At 35.1% G+C, this 21,579-nt stretch overlaps 1 protein-coding gene across 2 annotated transcripts in view; it reads left to right on the plus strand.

Moving 5' to 3' along the window:
- Positions 1-21,579, plus strand: part of SLK (STE20 like kinase) — a 62,163-nt gene that overhangs the window by 20,378 nt on the left and 20,206 nt on the right. For both annotated transcript variants that reach the window (XM_003825547.5, XM_003825546.5), the window contains exons 2-12: positions 3,199-3,363; positions 5,119-5,167; positions 5,510-5,659; positions 11,421-11,493; positions 11,641-11,835; positions 12,389-12,470; positions 13,961-14,089; positions 14,689-16,047; positions 18,078-18,208; positions 18,429-18,552; positions 20,727-20,906. In XM_003825547.5, coding sequence (XP_003825595.2) covers positions 3,199-3,363; positions 5,119-5,167; positions 5,510-5,659; positions 11,421-11,493; positions 11,641-11,835; positions 12,389-12,470; positions 13,961-14,089; positions 14,689-16,047; positions 18,078-18,208; positions 18,429-18,552; positions 20,727-20,906 — 2,637 coding nt within the window. The remainder of the gene's footprint in view (positions 1-3,198; positions 3,364-5,118; positions 5,168-5,509; positions 5,660-11,420; positions 11,494-11,640; positions 11,836-12,388; positions 12,471-13,960; positions 14,090-14,688; positions 16,048-18,077; positions 18,209-18,428; positions 18,553-20,726; positions 20,907-21,579) is intronic.

The following is a 21,579-nucleotide window of genomic DNA, read 5'->3' on the forward strand; positions in this document are numbered from 1 at the left end:
GCTTTGATGAGTATTTTTGTATGTGCATGAGTTTTATTTTATGAAATTATCTCCTTCTGATAAATTCTTAAAAGTGAGATTTAGACATTTATTTATTGAAACATTTATTAACTTAAAAAAATTTAGTATCTGTTTTTAATGTAATAAGTGGAGTTTTGCTGAAGTGATGTTAACATACATCATAGTGAAATGTCTTATAAAAACAACCTAGTTAGCATTTTAAGATCTGATTCCTAACGTTAAAAATGATCCTAGTATCTACTACATATTTGGAAACCTTTCATTTATAATAAATGATGGTGAGAAGTTAACCAAAGAAGGAAAACGAGAAAGTTAAAGTACTAAGAACAAGGAAAAATGACCAAATGATAGAAATATGGGGAGACTGGAAAGGGCATAGAGGAGGCAAAACTTTGCCTCCATCCTCTTAGCGTCCCTGCTGGGCCCGAGAATTAAACTGACACAAGATAGAGTAGAGGAGAAAAGCATAGACATTTAATATAAGTTTTATGTGACATGGGAGCCCTCAAAAGAGAATGAAGTCATAGAGAAATGGCAAAACCTACATACTTTTGTGTTAGGTTGAAAGAAGAGAGGCGATTGTAGAAAAGTAGATATGTTATATGGGGAGGCTAAAGGAAGATGTTTAATTTAACAAGGTCTGTTTGTACACAATTCTCTTGACTGTGACTCCCTATCAAAGAATGTTTCTTTTCTCCTGGGATAGAGAAGACGTCTTTTACAGGAACATTTTCATCTCCTAGTTTCAGGAAGAAAAGGTGGAAGATTAGAATGCCCTTCTTGCATCTGCTATTTTTCAAGTGCCTTTCAAACTCAAAGTGATCCTTATGTCAGAGTGGCATGTTTGAAGTGGTGTATTCTGCCACCCTTCACGGGTAATGATTATGCCTAGTGTTCCATTAATGGAACGCTAAGCTTGTGGGGGTTATTTATATCCTACTGCCCAAGGTAATTGCCAAGGTCTGATTTTTCACAAAAAAAATTTGCAACCTCTAGCATAAATGGGTTAATTTCACACACAAAAATTTGCAACCTTCGGCATAAATGGGTTTCAGCCTCCAGCAGAAAGGGCTTTGGAAACAGACCTGGATTTAAATTCTGTTTCTGCTTCTTACTAGCTACATGACCTGGGAAAGCCTTTTAACCCCTCAAAGCTCATTTATATCCTCCTTTAAAGTAGAGGTAATAATATATCATGGGGTTGTTGTGAAGATTAAATAGTAATAGTAATTACAGCTAACATTTTTGAATCCTTCTATATATGCCAGATAGTATATTAAATGTTTATATGTGTTTTTTTTTTTTTACTTGGCAGATATATGTTATCTTAATTCTCATGAACTTGTGAGATGTAGATAATTTTTACTGATGAGGAGACTAAAAGAGGGATTTTGTAAATTGCCCCAAGCAACACAGCTAATAAGTGGCAAAACCAGAATTTAAATCCAGCAGTCTGACCCACCAGAGGCTGTGATTTGAAATGCTGTCCCCTGTGTATATGAAGCCCTTAGCACAGTGCATAGCCATAGCATGCATTAATTCATATTTATGTTTAGGCTGTCTTTTAAAAATAGTGTGTCAAGAGAATGAGAAGACAAGCCACAGACTGAGAAAATATTTGCAAGACACATATTTGATAAAGGAAAGTTATCCAGAATATGCAAATAACTCCTAAAACTTAACAATTAGAAAATGAACAGCCCAGTTAAAAAATGGTCAAAAGATTTGAACAGACATCTCACCAAAGATTTGACAAATAAGTATATGAAAAGATGCCCAACATCATATGTCATCAGGGAATTGTAAATTGAAAAGATACAAGTACTACTATGTAGCTGTTAGACTGGTGAAACCCATGCTTGCTGGCAACCCCAAATGCTGGTGAGGATGTGGAGCAACAGGAACTCATTCGTTGCTGGTGTGTATGCAGACTCTTTCAGCCATTTTGGAAGACAGTGTGGCAGTTTCTTTTTTTTTTTTTTTTTTTTTGAGACAGAGTCTTGCTCTGTCACCCAGACTGGAGTGCAGTGGCGCAATTTCGGCTCACTGCAAGCTCCACCTCCCAGGTTCACACCATTCTCCTGCCTCAGCCTCCCGAGTAGCTGGGACTACAGGTGCCCGCCACCACGCCTGGCTAATTTTTTGTATTTTTAGTAGAGACGGGGTTTCACCATGTTAGTCAGGATGGTCTCGATCTCCTGACTTCGTGATCCGCCTGCCTCGGCCTCCCAAAGTTCTGGAATTACAGGCGTGAGCCACCGCGCCCGGCCGACAGTTTGGCAGTTTCTTAAAAAACTAAACATACTCTTACGATATGATCCAGCAGTTGTACTCCTTGTTTATTACCCAAATGAGTTGAAAAACATGTCTACACAGAGACCCGCACATACATGTTTATAGAAGCTTTATCCATAATTGCCAAAACTTGGAAACAACCAACATATCCTTAAGTAAGTCAATGGATAAACTGTGGTATAACTAGACAATAGAATATTATTCAGTGCTAAAAAGAAATGAGTTATTAAGCCATGAAAACATTAAGGAACTGTAAATACATATTACTAAGTGAAAGAAGCTAAACAGAAAGGTCTATACATACTCTGATTCCAAGTATATGACATTCCAGAAAAAGCGAAAGCAAAACTATGGATGCAGTAAAAAGATCAGTGGTTGCCAGGGGTTGGAGGAAGGAGGGGATGAGTAGGCAGAGCACAGAGGATTTTTAGGGCAGTGAAACTATTCTGTATGATATTATAACGAGGGCTACATGTCATTATACATTTGTTGAAACCCATAGATGCAAGAGCAAACTGTAATGTAAACTTTGGACTTGGGTGATAATGATGTGTTAATGTAGGTTCATCATAGCAACAGATGTATCACTCTGGTGTGCAGTGTTGATGGGGGGGTGGTTATGCATGGAGCACGAGGGAACTTTCTGTACTTTCCACGCAATTTTGCTGCGAACCTAAAACTTTCCTTTATCAAATATGTGTCTTGCAAATATTTTCTCAGTCTGCGGCTTGTCTTCTCATTCTCTTGACACACTATTTTTAAAAGACAGCCTAAACGTAAATATGAATTAAATATGAATTAAAACTTAAAATCTATTAAAATAATAAAAAATTAGAAAATGATGCATTTGAAATGTGACACTTCTGATACTTTCATTTTCAGGCCCAGAATAAAGAGACCAGTGTTTTAGCTGCTGCAAAAGTGATTGACACTAAATCTGAAGAAGAACTTGAAGATTACATGGTAGAGATTGATATATTAGCATCTTGTGATCACCCAAATATAGTCAAGCTTCTAGATGCCTTCTATTATGAGAACAATCTTTGGGTAAGTATTTTCTGTTGATCTAAAGGAGTAGCCAAAATGAGTTAATTGTCCTAAAGAGATGTTTATGAATTATTAAAACCTATTTTATGTCTTATCTCTTCTATTTAGTTACTTGTGTCACTTGAATGAGAGTTGATCTGCTGATAAGAGAGTAATAACAAAGTTATTCTCAGCTTCAACAGATGTTCAGATTTATGTTTCAGATTGTACAGTTTCATCATGATTGTTTGACATTGGATCCAGGTGGAAAAATTTGGTTAAGAATAATAAATTTCCTAAAATATGAAATTAGATGTCCTTGTTTATAATTTAAATTTAATCATTTAAAAGTTTTAAAAGTTTCTCTTAGAAATTGTTTATAATTTTTTATCCTAAACTTTTTGTAAATCTTGTAATAAACTGTAAAATACTAGAAATGTTAAATATTTATCGTATTATCAGGTTCAACTTTAGTGCATGATGTGATGGCTAAAGCTGTATGTATAAATTTTATTCATTTTCAGAAAATATTAAGGTACAAGTAGATATAGAAATAAAACTTTCATATTCATTATAATAATCTGTCAATCACTTGTTCTGTACCAACATTAGTTTAATCAAGAGGACTTTTTAAAATGCAGCTTCAGTCTTTCTTCCTGAAGGAAGAAGCAAAGTTTTATGAGAGAGAAGAGTAAGTAGTACAAGGAATACCCGACTGGATGCCTAAAGGTCTATATTTTTTTATCCTAGTGCTGCCACTTACGGAACTTGGATAAGTCAGTTAACTTTTATGAGTCTGTTTACTCATCTGTAGGATGAGTAATGATCTACCTCCCAAATTATTTTCTGAATAATGTAATGAATTTGAAAACAATTTCTAATTGGCAAGCACTTGTAAAAAAAAATAAAGCATTATGCTGAGGGAAAAAAGGCAGGAAGCTACCTAATTAGTTAAAAATATGTTATTTTTTAAAATTATAGTTATTATTAATGTGGTGTTTTCTGAAATTATTGTTCAGGGCTGTGGCAGAATGTTTCCAAAGATTATAATGCAAATGAACCCCTAGACTAGTTAATAAACAGATAAGACCTTTACTTGGGACTATTGCACAATAAAAATTTAGACAACTGTGAGGGGAAGTTTAGTGGGAGACATAAATGTTAATTAATCAAATAATCACAATAAATATAAAATTACAACTGTGGTAAGGGTTAAGAAGGAAAGGTACATGGTGTTATGTCTTACCAGGGAAGTCAAGATAAGCACCTATCAGCAGGTAATAATTGAGCTCGGATCTGAAGCTTTTGTGGGTATTTCTTATGTTTTTTTTTTTTTTTTTCTAAAAGAAGTCTCTGTATAAATATTTTCAGGATTTATTCCTATTTAATACAGTTTAAAAAAACAAATGTATATTTGTTCACTTAAAACACAAGTTGCCTTAAAAATATAAGTAATAAAATCTTTCATTGGTGACCAAATAGCTGTGCAGTACAATACCAAATGAAAAAGTTCTGTACCTGGTAGTTGTAGAGAAGCAGGGACAGTAAACATGGCAATTAACAAAAATGCCCATGCTTTCACAGTGGGCTTTATCAAATGCATATTGTCTGAGATTTGTAACTCTTTTGACAAAATCTTCGTTTAGTATATCGTTTCCATAACCAGATTATTTGATAGCTATTTCTTTATCTTTTTTGCTAAGCTGAAGAAAAAATACTGAAACTCAAAACTCCATGTAGTTTTAGACACACGCTTTTTTTTTTTTTTGCATGCAGATCCTCATTGAATTTTGTGCAGGTGGAGCAGTAGATGCTGTGATGCTTGGTAAATACCTTTCTGTTCTTTATGTTCATATCTTAAATTATACTTGATAAGATGAAAGAATTTCAACCATATATAAATATATTCAAATATATAAGTATTGAGTAAAGTTCAGTAAGTTAAATCAACTCAAGTATGTTTTTATATTCTTGGATAATTATAGTAAAATTCTAAAATGAAATGTTGAGTGTGTCAAGAATGTGATCTTTGTAGATATAGTTCTTTTAAAATAAATTCCCTGCATATGATCTTTGACAGTGATGATATATACAGAAAGGTATATAGCCTGCTAATATGTTTTCACTGTATAAAAACAGATTTTTTTTTTTTACTTTCTCCTTATAGAACTTGAAAGACCATTAACTGAGTCCCAAATACAAGTAGTTTGCAAGCAGACTTTAGATGCATTGAACTACTTACATGATAATAAGATCATCCACAGAGATCTGAAGGCTGGCAACATTCTCTTTACCTTAGATGGAGATATCAAATTGGGTAAGTTATTCACTTAAATAAAACATTAGAATTTTTACTCTGAAATTTCCATCTTTATGTATGTGACTTAATGTGGTTTTATTACTACTTAAATATGTGAAACATGGAGAACTAACTCCATGCTAGTTTTTAAAAAACACTTTTTTAGGTAAATACTCATTTTTCTATAATTTCTAAATATCAGCACCTAATTGAATGCTTTAAAAAGAAGATAAGAAAGAATGAATTTTTATTTTCAAAAAGGCATGCTTTTTAAAGACCAATTTCAAGTTTGTACCCTTAAATTTTTGTACGTAGACTTAATACTTGTAAATGTTTTATGTTTAGAATATAATATAGTATGTAAAACTGCTCAGTTTTTTCTTTATTTCCAAAGTTCATGTCTAGTGAGTTTTTCCCCATGTTTAGTTTTATATTCTATTTTATTGATATGGTACGTTGACTAAACTAACAAAGTAATCTTAGTTCTGAAGAGAATACCTAAACGTAAGGACTAGAATTTTTAATTTTACTCTTTATACTGAGGGAAGAAATGTTACCTTCATAAGAAGAATTAGATGTAGGTCTTATGAAAGTTATAGCGCTCTTAACCCAAGATAGGAATTATTTAAAAAGTCTAGAGATGAAGTCCAAATTTGTATATTTTGGAAGGCTATTCAAAGGACAAAATATATTCAGAAGTCAAGTTGATACCAGTGACTATAGTCATTTCACTTTACTTTGTCAAGACATTTAAACAGATGGTGTACTAAATTTTATTCTTTTTAATTTTTTTTTTAACGGAGTCTTGCTCTGTTGCTTAGGCTGGAGTGCAGTGATGTGATCAGAGTTTACTGCAGCCTTGAACCCCTGGGCTCCAGGGATCCTTCCACCTTATCCTCCCTAGTAGCTGGAACTGCAGGCATGCACCACCACCACGCCTGGCGAATTTTTAAAAATTTTTTGTAGAGATGAGGTCTTGCTCTGTTGACCAGACTGGTCTTGAATTCCTGGGTGCAAGTGATTCTTCTGCCTTGGGCCTCCTGAAGTGAATTTTAACCTTTTGATTGTGAAAAATTACAGATATAGAAAACCACACCAGAAATTGTGTAGCTTAAGTTTAGTACTTTGTAGACATAGCTTTGTAATCACTACCTAGATCAAAAAGTAGAACTTTGACAGGCACCCCAGAAGCTCTTCCGTATGCCCATCTCAGCCACTGCCCTTCTCTTCTCCACATTTTATCCTGACTTTTATATTATTTCCTTCCTTGTGTTTCTTTATGGCTTAGTCACCCAGTATTCATCTCTAGATGTTAGGGTTTAAACTTGCTCATATAAAACTTGGGTTTTTAAAGTCTCTTAACTTATAGGCCTTCCCCTATTCCTTTCTTTTCTTTATATTATGGCATGTGTAATGGGGGATGAGGGCAATATCACCCACATGGGTGCAAAAATTAGTTCTTTAGGGCCAAAAAAACCCTTATGCATTACAATGGTTTGTGACCTTCCAAAGGCCCCAGTACATGAAGAGATATAACACTGTATCTATGGCATTAAAATTTTATGGGAGGAGGGATGATGTGAGAAAAATGTTTAAAATGACTCCTTAGAGGGGCTAGTTATGAAACACTGATCCATGGAACCTGGGCTGTTTGGCCTGTTGTGTTTCCCTCAAACTGCATTTTGCTATTGCATACTCCTGATGATTGAAGTTCCTTTCTGTATTTCCTTCAGTTTGGCAGATGAATCCAAAGGCTTGATCAGTCTCAAGCCTGATCCTTTGGCAAGACTTACAGGTGGTTTTGCATTCTTTCATTGGGAGGCACACCGTGTCTGCTTTGTGCCCTTTTTTGATGTTGCATCTATGGAGACTTAATGCCTACACCTCTGTCTTTTGGGGTTGCGAAACGAATTCCATTATTTTGTTTTCATTATTTTCGATAATGATTTTGATATAAACACCAATTATTTCATTATTTTCATTCATTATAAAATTAGTAATGAAGATAATGACTTGGCTGTCTCTTATCCTCAATTGATGACCAGTGTTTTAAAAAATATTGTTAGTTCATGGATTTAATTTTATTTGGTTGGTTTCAAATCCATTGCAGTTTTTATTCTTATTGAAGCTCATGTTGTTTCATCTTTAGTCAGTGGGGTCTTCTTCGTGTCTGTTTGTTGGTCTTCTTGACAGCACTAGTAATCTTTGATAGCTTACTTGACAGTTCTGAGATGTTTCAGGCTCATCTGTGTATTTCCTGTGTCAGACCTGTAATTAACCATTTCTTTTTTCTTTTCTTTCTTTTCTTTTCTTTCTTTTTTTTTTTTTTTGAGTCAAAGTCTTGCTCTGTTGCCCAGGTTGGAGTGCAGTGGCTGATCTCAGCTCACTGCAACCCCCACCTCCTGGGTTCAAGGGATTCTTGTGCCTCAGCCTCCTGAGTAGCTAGGATTACAGGCATGTACCACCATGCCCAGCTAATTTTTGTTTTTTAGTAGAGATGGGGTTTCACCATGTTGACCAGGCTGGTCTGGAACTCCTGGCCAGAAGTGATCTGCCCACTTCAGCCTCCCAAAGTGCTGGAATTACAGGTGTGAGCCACTGCACCCAGTGTAATTAGCCATTTCTTCAAGAAGCCCTGGTTTCTTTTAGTAGAATATAGTATTTCAAGACCACAGTCTGGTGTAAGAGATGCTTGCAGTTTTCTATATTGGCCATTGTTCTAGGACTTTTCAAAGGACAGAGCTAGAACCCTCATGAGTTCATATATATTTCCTATTCAAATTCAGGATAAAGGTTTTTAAAATCTAACCTCTGTAATAAATGTGCATCTCCTTTCTTCTATGTTGAGAGTTCTGGTTCTCAAGGACATTGATAGGTTTAGGATACCTCATAATTCATTTTAACCCTCATTTCTATATTTAATGCTCACCACCACTCCTTATGTTGATGTGTCTTTGGTGATGTTGGTTATCTGAAGCTCAGCTTTTGGTAGATTCCTCTGAAAGGGCTCTCTGAATTCTTACATAGTGATAACAGTTGTACCCTTATAGTTGAAGGTTAGTTTTGCTGGATAACAAATCCTTGGCACAAATTTCTTTCCTTCAGCATCTGAAATATGTTACTCTGTTTTCTTCAGTCATGAAGTGTTGCTGTTGAAAAGTCTGATAATCTGAATTTCTTCATTGTAAGTCATGTGCTCTTTTTGCTTAGATGCTAAAAGTTTTTTTTTTTTTTTTAAGACCAGTAGTTTGACCAGTCTTTTCTAATAAATATTTTTTTTTTCTTTTCTTTTTTTTTTTTTTTTTGAGATGGAGTCTTGCTCTTTCACCCAGGCCGGACTGCAGTGGCGCTATCTCGGCTCACTGCAAGCTCTGCCTCCCGGGTTCACGCCATTCTCCTGCCTCAGCCTCCCAAGTAGCTGGGACTACAGGCGCCCGTCACCACGCCCAGCTAATTTTTTGTATTTTTCGTAGAGACGGGGTTTCACCGTGTTAGCCAAGATGGTCTTGATCTCCTGACCTCGTGATCCACCCGCCTCGGCCTTCCAAAGTGCTGGGATTGGTGTGAGCCACCGTGCCCGGCCTTCTAATAAATATTATGCTCTTACAATATTCGAGTGCTTTCTTCCCCACCCCCGACAGGAAAGTTTTCTGGAGTTATAGATCTGAGCATTTGTTTGTTCCCTTGCATTGACTTGCTTCTTTGGAGACTTTTAGTATTTGTTTGTTGGGTCTTTGCCTGTTGTCCATGTTTGTAACTTTTTCTCAAGTCCTTTTTTAGCTTGCTTTCTTTTTTATTGTAGGAAAATATATACAACATAAAATTACCTTTTTGATCATTTTTAAGTGTACATTTCTGTGGTATTAAGTACATTCCCATTATTATACAACCATTACCATCACCCATCTCCATACCTCTTTTCATCGTGCAGCAGTTAAAGTCTATACCCATTAAACAGTTAGTCCCCATTTTCCACTCCTCTCAGCTTCTGGCAACCACCATTCTGCTTTCAGTTTCTATGATTTTGACCACTCTAGGTATATACGTATGTGGAATCATACAACATTTGTCCTTTTGTGACTGGCGTATTTTACTTACCATAACGTTCTCAAGGTTCATCCATGTTGTAGCGTATTTCAAGTCTTCCCCTTTTAAGATTGAATAATATGCCATTGTATGTATATAACACATTTTGTTTATCCGTTCATCCATCAGTGGGCACTTGGGTTGCTTTCACTTTTTGGCTATTGTGAATAATACTGCTATGAATGTTGGTGTACAAATGTCTGTCCTACTCCCTGCTTTTAATTCTTTTGAGTATGCACCCAGAAGTGGAATTGCTGAATCATATGGTAATTCTATGTTTAATTTTTTTGAGGGACCACCATGCTGTTCTCCATAGCAACTGCACCATTTTACATTTCTAACGGAAATGTACAAGGCTTCCAGTTTCTCCGCATGCTTGTCAACACTTTTTTTTTTTCTATGCTACATCCATCCTACTGGGTGTGAAGCGGTAATGGGTATGAATTTGTTGTATTATTTGCTCTTGCTTTCCCTAGTTTAGCCTTTGTTTCTAAAGTTTTTCTTTTTTATTTTAAATTTTTTCTGGAGCTCTGTCGCCTTTCAGAATTTTTCTAATTCTGACTTACATGGCTCTTTTATGTTTTTCATCATTTTTAAAAGTGTCCTAGCTTATTTTGAAATAGGATGTTACAGTTTTGATCAATTTTGGGGGCATTTTTTTTGTAAATATATTGAAATTTTATTTGAATATAGGGACATACTTGTGTAAAATAATGTGTACCTTATCAATATACTGAAGGTTTAGGAATTGTAAAATAATAGTTAGTTGACTAAAATATTTGTAATTTCTGTTTAATTTACAAATACTTCCAGAGAACCTTCCATTTCTGCAACACAGATATATAGAACAATCTTATCCCCAAGAACCATATAATAGATAAAAGTAATTCAGGCAGAATTGCATGACCTTTAAGAGTTCTACAACAAAAACAACAAAGGTTAGAATTGTGAATATGGCTAATAATAGCTACCATTTATTGAGTGTATACTCTGTGCTAGGCATGAGCATCAAATACTGAATTTTTGGTACTTATTCAACTTTGAGAATTGTCGCATCAAATGTGAAACTTAAAAATTCGTGCATTTATAGCATGAGGTGAATTATGCAGCAATAGCAGTTTTATGTTGCTGTTAATGTTGTGTGAACTCCAGGCTGAAAAGGTGGGATTAACAACTGAAAAAGCTATAATGTTACTGTTCTGTATAATTTAAATCAGAAAACATAAGGTTCCCAATTTTTTCTTGACAACATAATTTTATGAGGAATTTAGCAAGACATACACTGTCCTAAAGGTTGCTTTAGTATAATTTCTATTTTTCACACTATAGAAAAAATGTTAATGACTCTTAGTTTAATTGTGCCACATAGCACTAGTTGGCATTTATTTTGAAGTGGATAGACTGGTCTGCTTTTAGAGTTACCATTTTTTATTTTCAATTTTGAAGGATTTGTCATCTGAAGATAAGGTGGTATTAAATGTATTGATAATGGGATCTTTAGCAGGTTTTTTTGGGAGATGGTAGAAAGAGATGGTCAAGATTAAGATGGGAGAGACATCTTTTTCTTTCTGTTTAACTTACTTTTTATAATAAGATTAGCCTTATTAAAGACTTAAAATGCTTTTTCTCCCCATTGAATACAATGAACAATGCTTAAAAGTTCTCATTAATGCTTTTGTGTGATTATTTCAAGCGGATTTTGGAGTATCAGCTAAAAACACGAGGACAATTCAAAGAAGAGATTCCTTTATTGGTACACCATATTGGTATGTATTCAGTTTTATGAATTTATAGTATTAGTCATGTCAGCAGTTATAATTACTCATGAATTTTTGTCCACATAATTGATTATACCACGTGTTTTGCAATCACTGTTCTTAAACATGTTAACTTTTAATTATCTGTCTTCATAGGATGGCTCCTGAAGTAGTCATGTGTGAAACATCTAAGGACAGACCCTATGACTACAAAGCTGATGTTTGGTCCCTGGGTATCACTTTAATAGAAATGGCTGAGATAGAACCACCTCATCATGAATTAAATCCAATGCGAGTGCTGCTAAAAATAGCAAAATCTGAGCCACCTACATTAGCACAGCCATCCAGATGGTAAAAATATTCTTTAAAAAGCTTAATAAGAAACAAATGATACTAGGAAGCAGAACTTGATGTTATATTCTCACAATTTTCCAAGAGTATTTAAAATTGGATACATGGTTCGAAGACTATATGAATTAGAAAAGTGATTTTTGGTATATTTCTCTTAAAGACCATTAAAACTCTTCGAGCTCACTTTTCCCATATATCTGAAAATATGAATGATTTGAGTTTTGCATGAGAAAGGTATTTTCTGTACTATGAGGAAGTGAGGTATATAGATTGATCTATATTTGTGAAATTTATTAGAAATTTTGTGCTTTTTGGCATACTTGTGAGTATATGGCTGTCTCAGTGATTATGTACCTACTTACATATATGTCTAACATGTATTTACAGATGAATAAGTTTTACAAAATCTTAATAGTCTCATTAACTAGTTATTTAAATGTTGAATTAATACTATTACATACATAATGAAACTTAAGCATAACTTATCAAAGAGTTTTGTTTGATTTGATTAACAAGAAAGTAAAATAGAATGTTGTTAAAATTTATTTTAAAGGTCTTCAAATTTTAAGGACTTTCTAAAGAAATGCTTAGAAAAGAATGTGGATGCCAGGTGGACTACATCTCAGCTGCTGCAGGTAAGAGAGTATGACAACAGCAAATAATATAATTATTTTAACATCTCTCTAAGAATGTAATTTCATATTCAGTGTGCTTTCTTTCGACTTAAATTTCCCTGTGGAGAGTCAAAATGGCAGTAGTTAACATTTGCTTTACAAAATAAATGCTGCTGTTACCATCAGGCATTTAGCTTAAACGTCATTCCTCCTGTGCTTTTTTGATTCAGTTTAATTATGTTCTTTTCATTTTGGTAGTTATTTCCATTATGTCTCTCCAGTTACTAGAAAGCAAGCTCCTTGGGGACAGGGGCCGTGAACTAATTAATTAAAAAATGTCTTACAGTGAGGGTAAATAGTAAATATTGTTGACTTAAAAAAATGTTGTTAAAGTGATTGGGTAAATTTAATTTTGCTTTATAGAAGGACTACTTGTAATATATTAATAAAAAATTGTCAGTTTTATAGGTGGGCAAATAAAATGACAAATCTTGAGGCAATTACTGTTAGGTTATTATGTAACTCCATCATAGTGTTTTAGATTGACCTATTTATCTGGGGGAATAAAGCAGGAAAAAATTGCTTTGTTGTGTGCAGCAAGTATACCCCTGGAACACACTTTCTATTATTATTTTGTTACCCCCACACTTGAAGCCCTTAAGTCTGCGACAGACACTGTTAAATGTTGAGTATACAAAGATGAATAAAATGGCTTCTCATTCTCAAGAATTTTAGAACCATGTCAAAAATACAGGTGTTTGTAGATACTTCTAACAGAATTCTAAAGCTTTTTATAATTTTGAGGCTTTGATAGGGTTTATAGAGATGGTTACTTTTTAAGAAGTAATAATGAGGCCAGGTGTAGTGGCTCATGCCTGTAATCCCAGCACTTTGGGAGGCCGAGGCGGGTGGATCACCTGAGGTCAGGAGTTCCAGACCAGCCTGGCCAATATAGTGAAACCCTGTCTCTACTAAAAATACAAAAAATCAGCCGGGCATGGTGGCACATGCCTGTAATCTTAGCTACTCGGGAGGCTGAGGCAGGAGAATCTCTTGAACCTGGGAGATGGAGATTGCAGTAAGTTGAAATCGTGCCACTGCCCTCTAGCCTGAGTGATAGAGTGAGACTCTGTCTCAAAAAAAAAAAAAAAAAAGTAATAATGTAGTGACCTGACATTTGCTTTAAATTTCAATTAAAATTTTTTATTATGAAGTTTTCAAACACACAGAAAGTACATGTACCTACTACCCAGATATAACAATTCTTATCATTTTTGATAAATTTGCTTCAGATTCTTAAAAATGTACAGATCCAGTTGCAGGTGGTCCCTGCTTTTGCTCAAGCCCTCTCCCCTCTTTCTTTCTCAGATGTAGCATTATCTGAAGTTTTCTGTCATTTTCCTGCCCACATGTTCATATTTTTTACCACATAAGAATGTGTGTTGTGTGTGTTTGAAACTTAGTTTAGTAGTATTCCAGTTGTTGAGTATGTTCTTTTTAATGATCAACAGCATCCCTTTGTTACTGTTGATTCCAACAAACCCATCCGAGAATTGATTGCAGAGGCGAAGGCTGAAGTAACAGAAGAAGTTGAAGATGGCAAAGAGGAAGATGAAGAGGAGGAAACAGAAAATTCTCTGGTCAGTATTTAGGAAAGAAATTTCATTTAGTGAATAGAGTTCGGTTTTGAGGTGTAGTTGCTCCTGTATCTAAGGATTGATGGGTGGCAACGCAAAACCTTTAAATTTAGACCTGAAGATTAGTAGCAAGGTTGCTCGTCGCTGCACATTTTTGTTATATTTCCTTTTTTTTTGAGATGGAGTCTCACTCTGTCACCCAGGTTGGAGTGCAGTGGTCACCACAACCTCTGCCTCCCGGTGTCAGGTGATTCTTGGGCCTCAGCCTCCCGAGTAGCTGGGACTACAGGCGTGCGCCACCACACCCAACTAATTTTTGTATTTTTAGTAGAGATGGGGTTTCACCATGTTGGCCAGGCTAGTCTCGAACTCCTGACCTCAAGTGATCTGCCCTCCTCGGTCTCCCAAAGTGCTGGGATTACAGGTGTGCGCCACCGCACCCGGCCCATTTTTGTTATATTTCTTATGAGAAGAATTGTTAATTCTTTAAATTCAGCAACATTTACTGAATAAAGATCTGAAATCACTGTAGGTCTGTAAACATTGTTTTGGTCACTCTAAGGTCATGTTTTAACACTAAAAATACATTAAATCTTTTTTAGCCAATACCTGCAAGTAAGCGTGCATCTTCTGACCTTAGTATCGCCAGCTCTGAAGAAGATAAACTTTCACAAAATGCTTGTATTTTGGAATCTGTCTCAGAAAAAACAGAACGTAGTAACTCTGAAGATAAACTCAACAGCAAAATTCTTAATGAAAAACCCACCACTGATGAACCTGAAAAGGCTGTGGAGGATATTAATGAATATATTACCGATGCTCAGTTAGAAGCAATGACTGAACTCCATGACAGAACAGCAGTAATCAAGGAGAATGAGAGAGAGGAGAAGAGGCCCAAGCTTGAAAATCTGCCTGACACAGAAGACCAAGAAACTGTGGACATTAATTCAGTCAGTGAAGGAAAAGAGAATAATATAATGATAACCTTAGAAACAAATATTGAACATAATCTAAAATCTGAGGAAGAAAAGGATCAGGAAAAGCAACAGATGTTTGAAAATAAGCTTATAAAATCTGAAGAAATTAAAGATACTATTTTGCAAACAGTAGATTTAGTTTCTCAAGAGACTGGAGAAAAAGAGGCAAATATTCAGGCAGTTGATAGTGAAGTTGGGCTTACAAAGGAAGACACCCAAGAGAAATTGGGGGAAGACGACAAAACTCAAAAAGATGTGATCAGCAATACAAGTGATGTGATAGGAACATATGAGGCAGCAGATGTGGCTCAGAAAGTGGATGAAGACAGTGCTGAGGATACGCAGAGTAATGATGGGAAAGAAGTGGTCGAAGTAGGCCAGAAATTAATTAATAAGCCCATGGTGGGTCCTGAGGCTGGTGGTACTAAGGAAGTTCCTATTAAAGAAATAGTTGAAATGAATGAAATAGAAGAAGGTAAAAATAAGGAACAAGCAATAAACAGTTCAGAGAACATAATGGACATCAATGAGGAACCAGGAACAACTGAAGGTGAAGAAATCACTGAGTCAAGTAGCACTGAAGAAATGGAGGTCAGAAGTGTGGTGGCTGATACTGACCAAAAGGCTTTAGGAAGTGAAGTTCAGGATGCTTCTAAAGTCACTACTCAGATAGATAAAGAGAAAAAAGAAATTCCAGTGTCAATTAAAAAAGAGCCTCAAGTTACTGCAGTTTCACAGCCCACTGAACCTCAGCCTGTTCTAATACCCAGTATTAATATCAACTCTGACAGTGGAGAAAATAAAGAAGAAATAGGTTCTTTATCAAAAACTGAAACTATTCTGCCACCAGAATCTGAGAATCCAAAGGAAAATGATAATGATTCAGGCACTGGTTCCACTGCTGATACTAGCAGTATTGACTTGAATTTATCCATCTCTAGCTTTCTAAGTAAAACTAAAGACAGTGGATCGATATCTTTACAAGTAAGTGTACATGAGTCATTGTTTGGGATTTCCTTTGCCATTTTCTCAATTCAGAGTTTATGTGAAATTGATGTCTTGAAAATAAAACAGCATTAAATTAATGTAGTATTAACAATATAAATTCTTACAGCCTATGAAAGCAATTAAAAAGAACTAAGGAGATTGTGGATCTAATCTTTAAATTTTGTGGTAGGATCTACCTATTTTTGCAGACCTGATGCAGATAAACAGTGTAATATGGTTGCTTGGTGTGATTAGGTTCCTTTATTGGACATATCTAGATGCAACATTAGCAAGAATCAACAATGTATGAGAGAATTAGAAATTGAAAGAATGATCTCTTTTTAAGCACATTTAGGGTGTAAACAATCCTTGATTTACCATTGGCCCATACAGTCACAGACATTGCTACTGCCATGAGAACCATTGTGGGGAAAACAAAACAAACACTAAAGCCCAGAACACTTGGAGCTTTGAGTGTAATTCTCAAATTTTAGTGTGCTTAGGAGTTACTAGCGGCTATGTAGAAGTCTGGAGTGGGTCCCAAGAATCAGTATTTGTGAAAAAAAAGATCCCACAGAGTTCTGATGCAGGTGATCCATGGGCTGCCCCTTGGAAAATACTTCCTAGACCCTCTGGGTTGATAGTAGCAGAAGAGAAGACAGAAAAGCAGGAACAACCTAGGAAAACTGACATAGATGGATCTCTAGGGCATGAGTGATTAGTCTGCCTATGTGCCCCAAATTCCTAGGATTTTCTTACATGTATTCCTAGGATTTTCTTCTTTTTTCAGTTTACTTTCTTTCATTGACTGAAATAACCACCACTCTGAAATTCATTCACTGACTTAATAGCCTCTTTTAAAAATGCAAATAACTTGTATAAGAATGAAGAAGATATTAATTATTGAACTTTTAGTAGGAGCTGAAGAAATGTGAAGTTTGGAGGTTAAGGTGTAGATAGGTGTATTTTTTGGAGTCTGCCAACTTTAGATTTTAGAGGAATTCTGGGTAGGGTACCATAGTCCTGGACTCTGGAAGAAGAGCATGAGGATCCTGGAAGCTTGGAGAAGAGAACAGTAAGAGGAGAGGATGCAGAAAGGTGATTGGAAGGTGCCAAAGAGAAACTGTTTAAAATTTGGATGCATTTTGAGTTTAGCATTTTCACATTCCATTTTTGCTTCCTCTGCCTTCTAACCCTTTCTTCCATATCAACACCCAGTAAGTATCTGCCCTGAACACTTAGTTTACCAAAATGTATTTCTAGGAGTCTTATATGTCTGTTATTTCTGTTTGCATTTAAATGTTTTTGGATACCAGTTGAGGAATGAAGAGTTTAGTCTTAATAAAGAATTTTAGGTCATAGCTAGCAGCCAAATCTGGTACTTTTGGGTGCAGCAGAGGCACTGTCTTTCTAGTAACCCTAAAATCATACATATATCTCTGGCCCTGAGATGGAGGGAGGGGCTGTCGATGTTATTGTTACTGATTAAGTAGATTTTGATCCCCAGTGCTGGCAGTGTTTAAAAATTACCTGAGAGCTTTTTCAAAAAAAAGAGATTTCCAGCTACCCTCAGACCTGTCAATTTAGTTTTTTTTTAAGAGATGAGCCCCACAAATTCATTTTTAATTGTTTTGTCAGTGAAAAAGCAGAGGTATCTGAGAAACTACAAATTGAAAAGATGAAAAAAAAGGATAACATGTAAAGTTCTACTGATTAGCTATGTGAACTGCTCATTATCACTTATGCCTAATTATAATGTGTCATAAAAGCTATACATGAACATGATCAAAATGCATACTTTGAAAAAATTTGATTTCATCTGTAAAGACATGTAAGTCAGATGACATTTAAGGTGTTATAGCTGGTTCCACAGATGAGTCTATTGCTTTATATTTATACTTTCTATGTGTAGTCTGCATGGCTGTTCAGTTGTTTTAAAAAAGAAAGAAATGTTTAAGGAAGAAGAAAATGTTTTCTACCTCCAGTATTCCCTGTACAAAGCCTAACTAAAATAAAATCTCACTCAGGAAACAAGAAGACAAAAGAAAACATTGAAGAAAACACGCAAATTTATTGTTGATGGTGTAGAAGTGAGTGTAACAACATCAAAGATAGTTACAGATAGTGATTCCAAAACTGAAGAATTGCGGTTTCTTAGGTGAGTAGAGAAACAACGTAATTAAAACTGGTTTGTGACTTCTTTTCAGTCTCTGAAAAGTCAGAAGAATAGAGAAACAAGGGTAAATTATTGGCTAATTTTTTTTTATTCTTTTACTACCGTTCCACTCGAAAGAAAATTTTTAAAGCTTAAAAAAGAAACGTATTTCAGAAGTGTAATTTTTGCTGTCTTCTCTATCATTACCATTAAATTTTATCAGACGTCAGGAACTTCGGGAATTAAGATTTCTTCAGAAAGAAGAGCAAAGAGCCCAACAACAGCTCAATAGCAAACTACAGCAACAACGAGAACAAATTTTCCGGCGCTTTGAGCAGGAAATGATGGTAAAGTCTGATTGTTACACCATTTTATATCATTTTGTGTTAATAATGACATTTACTGCATTAAAAACAGACAAAAAAGGTTGTAGAACTTGTTCTCTGATTGCCAGATTTCTCTAGCTTTGTGATTTATTTCTGGCATTTTTGCCCTTTTGGTGTTCTGGATGCCTTTTATTGATTTATTCTTTTTTCTTGAAAGGATTTTCTATCCCAGTCTACCTTAAGCTGGTTTATGGTGTGATGGGTTGTTTTTTCTCTCATGAAAACTTATGAAGCCAGTAAACAAAGTTCCTAGATTTGCCTATTGCTGGGTAATTTTTCAGTGCTCTAATTCGATCTTTCAGATTTGGAATCCAAGATTTTAAGCCAGTTTAGAGCAATTGCCTTCAAACCTAGCTGAGCAGTAGGACTCCTCAGGGGCTTTTTAAAAATGTGCTTTATTCTCTGGCTTCTACAGTTAAGCCTCCACATCTCTATTTCCTGCTGCTAGAGGAAATAGTGCTGACTAGTCCTGGGTAGCTGTCACTGAGTCCTTCAGTTTTTGCCTTGTGTCCAAAGTTGGAAAAGGAATTAGTAATGTAATATAAAATTTTTGTAATTTATGTTGACTATCTGCCTTAATGTAGGTTAGAAAAAGTATCATTTGAAATGTTATAGTACTTATGTTTTGAATATAGTCCTTGTGTTGACTTGTAATTTTAATTGATAAAGATTGTTTTGTGTGAACTGTGGATTGTTGATTACATGAGTTGGATCATAACTGAGATTTCCTAAGAAAATAGTGAACTTTTGTTCTCATTGAGTATTTTTATAGTACTTATATTGTTTTCCAAAACCTCATAAAATCTGTATTTCTCCCCCACCATACTTTCTAAAATGTTTTACTTTTCAATTTTTTTTAAAAAGAAAACATCCATTACAAATAAGTAACTATACCTGTATTCAAAAACAGTGTTACTGAGTGTTATATAAACAGGAGTCTTGTTGCAAGAGTAGATTTATAATTCCAAAAGATCTGTTCCAATAGAATAAGGTGTTTATTTTAAGAATCTTAATGTGGAAGATTGAATCTGAAAATGACAATCTTATTATTAAATAATGGCGATATTATTAATATTATTTTATTAAAGTAGACTTCAAATAAGCTCTTTGATTTATCAAAAATTTTATTGGATAAATATTGAAATTTTTCTGATTTGCCTTACTACTTCACAACAATTAGCTATTCTTCTGGATAATCTAAAAACTTTGAACATTCTACTAGTATAATAGAAAACAAATTTTGGGTCGGGCGCAGTGCCTTATTCCTGTAATCCTAGCACTTTGGGAGGCTGAAGTGGGCAGATCACTTGAGGGCAGGAGTTCGAGACCAACCTGGCAAACATGGTAAAACCCCGTCTCTACTAAAAATACAGAAAAATTAGCTAGGCAGGATGTCACATGCCTGTAATTCCAGCTACTCAGGTGGCTGAGGCATGAGAATCATTTGAATCTGGGAGGCGGAGGTTGTAGTGAGCAGAGATTGTGCCACTGCACTCCAGCCTGGGTGACAGAGGGAGATCTTGTCTCAAAAAGAAAAAACTAACAAAAACAGAAAAGAAAAAAAAAAAGACCAGGCCCAGTGGTTCATGCCTGTAATACCAGTATTTTGGGAGGCCGAAGCAGGAGGATTGCTTGAGCGCAGAAGTTTAAGACCAGCCTAGGCAACATAGTTATAGCCCTATCTCTCCAAATAAATAAATAAATAAATAAATAAATAAATAAATAAAAAAAAAGATAAGTTGGTCATGGTGGCATGCACTGTAGTCCCAGCTACTTGGGAGGCTGAAGCAGGAGGATAGTTTGAGCCCAGGAGGCCGAGGCTGCAGTGAACTGTGATTGTGCAACTGTACTCCAGCCTGGGTGACAGAGTGAGACCCTGTCTCTAATAAATAAAATAGAAAAAAAATTTCCATGTTAGAAAAAAAGAACTCATTTTTTTGAGAATTTTCATAACATATTTTAGTGCATTTGACTTTTTCAGTATTGTGAAGGTTATAGTACATTACTAAATTTAAATACTAGTTATGTTCTCTTAGGAAACTAAGATAACTAGATGTTCTTAGGAAACATCTTTACTATAAGGCGTTAATATGGGTGATGGAAAAATTATCATCTTGAGCTATATTGTTTTACAGAGTAAAAAGCGACAATATGACCAGGAAATTGAGAATCTAGAAAAACAGCAGAAACAGACTATCGAACGCCTGGAACAAGAGCACACAAATCGCTTGCGAGATGAAGCCAAACGCATCAAAGGAGAACAAGAGAAAGAGTTGTCCAAATTTCAGAATATGCTGAAGAACCGAAAGAAGGAGGTAAGTGTAAACTACTGTTTTTAATTACTAAAGCTTTTTTTTTAAAAAAATTGTTTTAAGACTATCTAAGGATTTAGGAATACTAATAATACTTGAGAGGTAAATAGCACCTATTCATTCTTTCATTCGGTCTTCTCAACAGTCATATAGAGTTGTAATAAGGTCAATCATTATTCCCATTTTACTGCCAAGAAAACTGGAGTAAGAGAGGTTTTAGTGACCTGTTTAAGTTCACCTCGAGAGGTTTTAATGACCTGTTCACAGACTACCCCTAAATATCCAGCTAAACCTTGAATCAAGTCTTCAAATTGAGTTTAATCCATCTTATGGTCTACCATTGTCCTTAATGCAACACGTTTAAGTCCTTATATAAAAGTATTTTTTAGAAAACTTACTATGTTGTGTTTGCCAGTGGCAGCAGTGATTCATTTTATTATTTATAAGTTATTTTTCATCTTTAATTCATACTTTCAACGATTTTGTTTGTTGATTAGCTTTATTGCCTTTCATGGGTATTGTGCCAAACAAAAGCTGAATAACCTGAAATTTGACATGCTATCTATAACTCATCAAATTGTGAGGTACTTCGAAGAACTAGAAGTGGAACATATCTGTAAAGTCATTTGATGAGAATGAGTTTTTTCATTGTTTCCTGAAACTGTTTCATATTGTT

The sequence above is a fragment of the Pan paniscus genome, chromosome 8 (genome assembly GCF_029289425.2).
Source record: "Pan paniscus chromosome 8, NHGRI_mPanPan1-v2.0_pri, whole genome shotgun sequence".
NCBI lineage: Eukaryota > Metazoa > Chordata > Mammalia > Primates > Hominidae > Pan > Pan paniscus.